Source organism: Sardina pilchardus, chromosome 10 (assembly GCF_963854185.1).
Source record: "Sardina pilchardus chromosome 10, fSarPil1.1, whole genome shotgun sequence".
Taxonomy (NCBI): Eukaryota; Metazoa; Chordata; class Actinopteri; order Clupeiformes; family Clupeidae; genus Sardina; species Sardina pilchardus.
The window spans coordinates 25,186,475-25,193,200 of NC_085003.1; the positions used below are offsets into that span (position 1 = coordinate 25,186,475).

At 41.0% G+C, this 6,726-nt stretch overlaps 1 protein-coding gene across 2 annotated transcripts in view; it reads left to right on the forward strand.

The window, feature by feature from the left end:
• Positions 1–601: 601 nt before the first annotated feature.
• The window catches only part of fgd4a (FYVE, RhoGEF and PH domain containing 4a), a 73,522-nt gene continuing 67,397 nt past the window's right edge, over positions 602–6,726 (forward strand). For both annotated transcript variants that reach the window (XM_062547247.1, XM_062547251.1), the window contains exon 1: positions 602–909. In XM_062547247.1, the coding sequence (XP_062403231.1) occupies positions 789–909 (121 nt within the window). In that variant the 5' untranslated portion in view covers positions 602–788. The remainder of the gene's footprint in view (positions 910–6,726) is intronic.

Here is a 6,726-nt window from a genome sequence, read left to right on the forward strand (position 1 = left end):
ATCTGACAGATAAAACAAAAAAATAATAAAATGGCAATATACTGGTCTTGGTTTTACTGTATGTTTCTTACTCTATTTGCAGTAATGTATTATCTGTTTAATTATAAAATAAACAACTGTCCCTCAAAAGAAAGGTTTGTATGCATGTCTTTATCAATCGCACAACACCAATGACATCAATTATTTCTTCTTTTATTTAATATTTTACAATTTTGTGTGTGGAATAAGGAAAGGATAAAAAAAACACACATTTATTTTACATAACCGTTTGTTAGGATCATATGACATTTTATTGAAAATGAAAACGATCATAGCCTAGTTACGATAATATAATTATAGATATGTGAAAACTACCAATCGGATACATTTAGAGTGCGTGTATGGCTCAACAGCAGAGGGTGAACTTGTTCTAAGCATTGCGATGGGGGTGCGCGCGGAGTTGGAGTACACCAGAGTTCGGTGTGTAAACACGGGGCGGGCCTCGAGCCAGACCAGGTGAGATAAGCGGATGATGATGAAAGCAACGAGGTACAGTCCTGCTGTGACTTTGAACCTGATTTAGCGTCAACCGGAGTAGTCTGCCAAAACCTTCAAAGCAAAGTACACGGAGGACGGAATAGCACTTCCGACTGACTTTCTTGCATTGTCCTGGTAGTCAGATGTGGCGCTAGCTAAAGTACGGAACATGACTCGGGCCAGATAAGTCCCACGGGATACGTTATCTGTTTTCTCATGCGGTTGCTTCTTACTATGCGGATATCCCACCTCTCAAACTCGGAATACTTTCCATGTTGGAACGACCGCCATACCAGCCCAAAATGAGTGAGTTTCGGCGCAACGCTTTTAGAAGAAAAAAGTCATCTTTCATGACATCATCATCATCGGAGGAGCAACCTGAAGAATGTGAAGGTATGTTATTTAGAGACTGCAAGCAAAATGAGAAAAGTGAATGTGTAGGCTATGTTTTGAAAAGATGCGTTGTGTTTACAACTGTGGATAACCAAGCAATGTCCCCGATTGAATGTCGAAAAATTAACTGAATGATTCATAGAAGAGCATTCTGTCAAAAAGTTAGAGGCGATGCGCAACCCAATTGAATACGGATGGATAGCCTACTTCACACTGATAGTAGTTATGTATGTCTACTACGTGGTGTGTTGGTTACGATGACGAGTTTTAGTCATTGGATAAAGTTGGAAGTGTAGTCGTTCCATAGTCATTAGGCAGATTACTTGTAAAGACTGAGTGCTTTTATCAAACCACCTCGGGTTCTGGCTCAGAGGTTGAGGTATGTTGTGTCTTAGCATGCAGGTAAGGCATGCCCCAACTGGCCATCGTAAAAGCGCTGTGCAACATTGCATGCAACATGGAGAGTTTAGCCTATTCACTGAGTAGTACTCACTCAGCCTAGTAGTAGGATATTAATAACCATAATAATCTTTATGTATAGAGCGCATTTTACATTTTTCAAAGAGCTTTACTTATGTCTAAAAACAATAGAAATAAGATCATATCAACATTGGCAAGAATAAAGGATTGTTTCCCTTAAAACATATACAATTAGATAGATAGATATATAGATAGATAGATAGATAGATGGATAGATACTTTATTGATCCCAAGGGGAAATTCAAGGTCCCATGCATGGCAAGCCATGACCATAATATGGAGTCCATCTGTATATCCACAGCCGTAGGGCATAGGCTACACATGCAGGAAGAAATGCATGTTGAAAAAGAGGAAACTTCGGGACTGCGTGTGTTCAATCCAGACAGTGCGTCAGAAGAACAGTCCAGTGTTAAGATGATGATAGTTCACTCAAAGCAACATTTTGAGCAATATTGTTACTCTTACATAATATTGCCATTGATGTTGGAAAAGATTCTTTAATCGTCAGGGGCATTTTCATGATTAGGCTAATCCAATTAGAACACTATGGAACCAGAGCCATGGCTCTGTGTGGAACCAGTTGTAGTTGCCAGCAATATTGCTCAAACGTTTCCCCGTATTAGCTTACCATCATCACCTTTGTGGTTCATGTATAAAGTATAAAGAGGAAACCCATTGATACTTCCAAGTGAAGAGTACACTTGTGATTGTGATTTTGCCACTTCTAATTGATGAGCACACCTATTGCGCAACTCCTGACTTCTGTGAACGTCACCAATCAGAATTTCTGTGCTCCTCACACAAAACTCACACCCACCAACCAACCAGAAGTGACATCTTGTTATGGAGTATGAAATTAATATAAAAGCTAGAAATCTGACTAAATGAAATGTGCATGATTATATACTTGTTGCTTTTGCGCCACTGCTCAATTGCCTGACATGGCACGTGTCTTTTGATACAGCACCGAGCTCAAATCGAACTATTCCGATTTTTGGCAGATATGTTTTCCTTCTGGAATGATCCTTTTGTGATGGTTTTACCATGTACAAGCCCGAGGCCCAGTGAGTCAGCCCAGTGCTCACAGGTCGGTGACTACAGATATCGGTCCATGAATTTCCCCAAATGAGAGCTGTGACTCAGGAACAGATCCGGGCCAGTTTTGTGCCTCATTTCCTTTAGTCAGCTGGTCCATGGAGTCAGGTTGACTGGATGATTATCCCACAATGGGATGATGGCTTAGAGACTGCTGTGTTCAGGGTGTCCTGCTGCAAAGGACATGTGGTTAGTTCTAAAGGGTAGGTGACAGATCCTGGGGTCAGGTCTGGGTGAATGCTGTCCAGTGAATTAGATAGCAGTCGGCAGTCCAGTAATTGCTCTCATGATGAGCCCAGCCAAATTACTCCTGACTCCTCCTGGGCCAGCAACTTTACAACAACTTTAGCAGCACTGATTCCACAGAATCTATATGCTAAACACACATACGTATACCAAAGGCATGTGGCAGCACCACTATTACTACTCCTGATGTTTAAAATCACTTAAATTCTTTTCACTTATCACCTGGAGAGAAGACACACTCTTTTTCGATTAGCTGGTGGGTGTCAGGACATCTATGAAGTAGATCTGGTAAAAAATAAAAACACCGCTCCATGTCAATGCCTATTGAATGATCACTGTAACAACCATAGTAGGACAACGGTTGAGCCTGGAAGCAGAAGCCGGCTTCGCAACAGTGGAATCAACTGTAGACAAGCTAACTGTTCTTTTTTAAATGTAACCACTTGTTTCCTTTGCATGCTATGAAAGCATGACTATTGGGACCTGATGTGTGAAGTGTGAAATGTGAAATGTGTGAACTGTTCAGTGAACACCATGCTGCTGTTCAATATAATGTTAGGCTTGCCATGTTGGTTTGCACTCAGTGCATTCCAAAATGTGTTATATAGGCCCAGGCCTACATAAATGTGACTTGACTTGAGTATTGTCTATCTATACGGTAGACTAGTGGCAACCGGGTGATAAGCAGGATAACAGCCTTTGAGGTATCCCGTTACGGAATTAATGGACTCGAGGAAACTTTGCCTCCACCTCGTCCATTCATTCCTTAAAATGGGACACCTCGGCGGCCGTTATCCCTTACTTAACTTATTATTACTACAATGTCTACTACTACCACTGGACCTTGATCAAAACAGAGATTTAGCGGGTATGGACATGGTCTTTTGAGCCTTGTCTTATACATGCCTGTGCAGATGAATGTGAGTTGTAGCAGAGATCATGTCTGGAACAGCCCCGTGCGATGGCTGTGGACATGGTGAGGTTGCTTACATAATCAGTCCAGACACAATATAGCTTTTGGGTTGAGCAACTCTCTGTCTCTCTTTCTCTTTCTCTTTCTTCTCTCTCTCTTTCTCTCTTTGTCTGTCCAGTCATTTCCTGTGTATATTAACCTCATTGTGTATAAGCCGCAGGACAGTGTCTTATGCAAATGAAAAGAAACAAAACCATATTAATACCATATTAACTACCCCAGTGTATTAACCTCATAGCTGAAGAATTATTAGCAAAATCAATGTACAAACCACGGCTAAAAGTTGGGTAATTATGGTATTATCCTTCTTTTACTCTCACTCTCTGTCTGTCTATCTATTTTTATATGTCTGTTTGTCTGCCTGTCTGACTCTCTGTCTGGATGTCAACAGGTGTGTGAATTCCCTTGAGCATCACAGTGCAGACGGTAGTGTGCACACACTCTCTCACACACCATATGCAGATACACTACCATTCATACACATGGACGGATGTGCACTAACTAATAGTGTGCATACACATAAGTAATATTGTGAGCCCATATGCATCTGCATCAGGCACCACATGCTGTAACTGCTACCCTGGACATCCAGAGTTCTCGCAAGAGCACAATTTAAATTGTGTGTGCAAGATACTCTGGCCATGAGCAATGATGCACGTTACTTACTTTAACCTCAGGCATCGGGGGAAACCAATCACATTGGTGTATTTACAGTAATATAGGCGGACCAGAGGCAAGCTAAACTGATGACGACAGCACTGCAACATTCATAGTCAGTAAACACTGATCGTAGTTATCCAATTGTGTCGAAGTCCAGAATCAGTCAGAGTAAACATTGGTCGTAGTGTTATCCAATTACGTGCAGTGAGATTTTCAAATGCATGTTTGGTGCCGCCCCTTGTGGCCAGACCCTGAGAGATTACCAGAGTCTGGATGTTCCAGGCTACATAACTGCTATGCTTGTGTACAAAATATCAGTATCGTGATAGCATGATACAGTACAGTATATCCCTGCATTGACTTTGTATTGATACAGATGCTGGCTGTACTGACACTCTAAAAGCATCCGAGACAGCAGAAAAGGTCATGTCAGGTTTAAAGTTAATAACTAAATAGAATTATTCAATTTTATTTTTAAGCGGAACTGTTTTTACTTTGTGCACTCCTTAAGACTTTGCCTTATAGTAGTAAAAATTGATAAGACAGCTGTTAGAGTGCGCGCACACACACACACACACACACACACACACATACACACACATACACACACACTCACACAGAGAAAGCAGTAAAGAGAAGCAGGCTTGAACAGGGGAACTGTTGTCTCTCTCTGTTCTTTATCTCTGGCTGCTCATTGGACCATATGGGCACAGCAAGACAACGAATGAGACTCAGAGAAGAGCCCACAGCTGATCAGCTACACAACAACACAGTGCCATCTCTTCAGTCAGCAGATACAACGTTGTAGTGAGCTGAATATCTGGGGCATATAGGGCCTGTTTACATTTGTTTTTAGAATACGTCTTGGGTGATCTAATTACAATTGGTCAGCCGAGACACATCGTTTTTTACACATGTATCCAGTGTTTACAGCTAGAGATGTTGCTGAATGCTGACCACTTGTGATTAGATTCTGTTGCTACCAGCGTCACAGTCATTAGAACTGCCGTTGACCGGGACACATCAGAACAGATTAGCGTTTACACTACAAAAGATATCTGGTCAAAAGCACCTCAGACCAATTTGGCAATTTGACTGATTGGATCACAATGTGTCTTGGTGATTGTTTACACGTGTAACTTAGCACTGAGCACTTCACTGACCAGATCGCCTAAGGCACATTTTAGAAAGAGATATAATCATGGAAAATCAGAACTATGATCTGGAGTGGATCAGAATGTTTCAGAATGTCATCAGAATGATCGGAATGGAATATTAGAATCTTCTGTTCTAAATTCACGTTCTGAAGGGTTAAAAGCCATTCAAGGGAACTCCAAGGGCCCATACTGTACTTCATATGACCTGGACTGTGTGCCTATACAAGACGATGTGTGTGTATACTGTAGCCACAAAACAAACAGCAACGTTTGACAAATGGTGACATGAATGATAGCTAGTTTGCCTTTGTGTGTGTAATGAAATTATGTTGATTCTATAAGCAGTCATTAATCATTTACAGTATACAAGCACTAACATTTCTATGTAAATTATAATGTATGTGGTGTGCTGTGTGTGTGCGTGCGTGTGTGCGTGTGTGTTTGCAACAGCTAATGAAGGGTCTTTGTTGTGGGTAAAATACCTCTGATTCCCTGCAGCCAAAACCTGCCATGACCACAACAATACATTTGTCTAAACAGCACACACACATCTGAGTACTCACACTCCCCCACACGACACACATGTGAACTATACTGCAGTCACTTACACAGACAGACAGACAGACACACACACACACACACACACACACACACACACACACACACACACACACACACACAAACACACCTACAAACTGCTGAAACTCTCTCTTGCTGGTAGACTTTTCTCTCTCAGGATATTGGCATGCAGATGTTGTAGATAAGGTGTAAGTTCTGCAGTGGTCCTTTGAATCTGTTGATATCAGGTGTGGACTAGTGCTGCCGTGATTAATCGACATAATCGAACTAATCGATTATGAAAATTAGTCGATGCCAATTTCTTTAGTCGACTAATCGTTTTGCTATTGACCCCCTATTTATTTTTGGTCTCCGGCTCTAACGGCTGTAATGTTATTAATTCTGTTATTAACTTTAGAAAAGTAGGCTGATATTGATATGAGCATATCTATATCTATGGCTATATGTCATGTTTTGGCCCTTCAGTTGAGTTAAAAATAAAATGGACACAACAAAATAACGAAAACATTTTTTTTTTTTTAAATAGTCGTTTAGATTAGTCGACTAATCGAAAAATTAGTCGAAAGATTAATCGTTAGAAAATTAGTCGTTAGTGGCAGCACTAGTGTGGACGTGATCAGACATGAT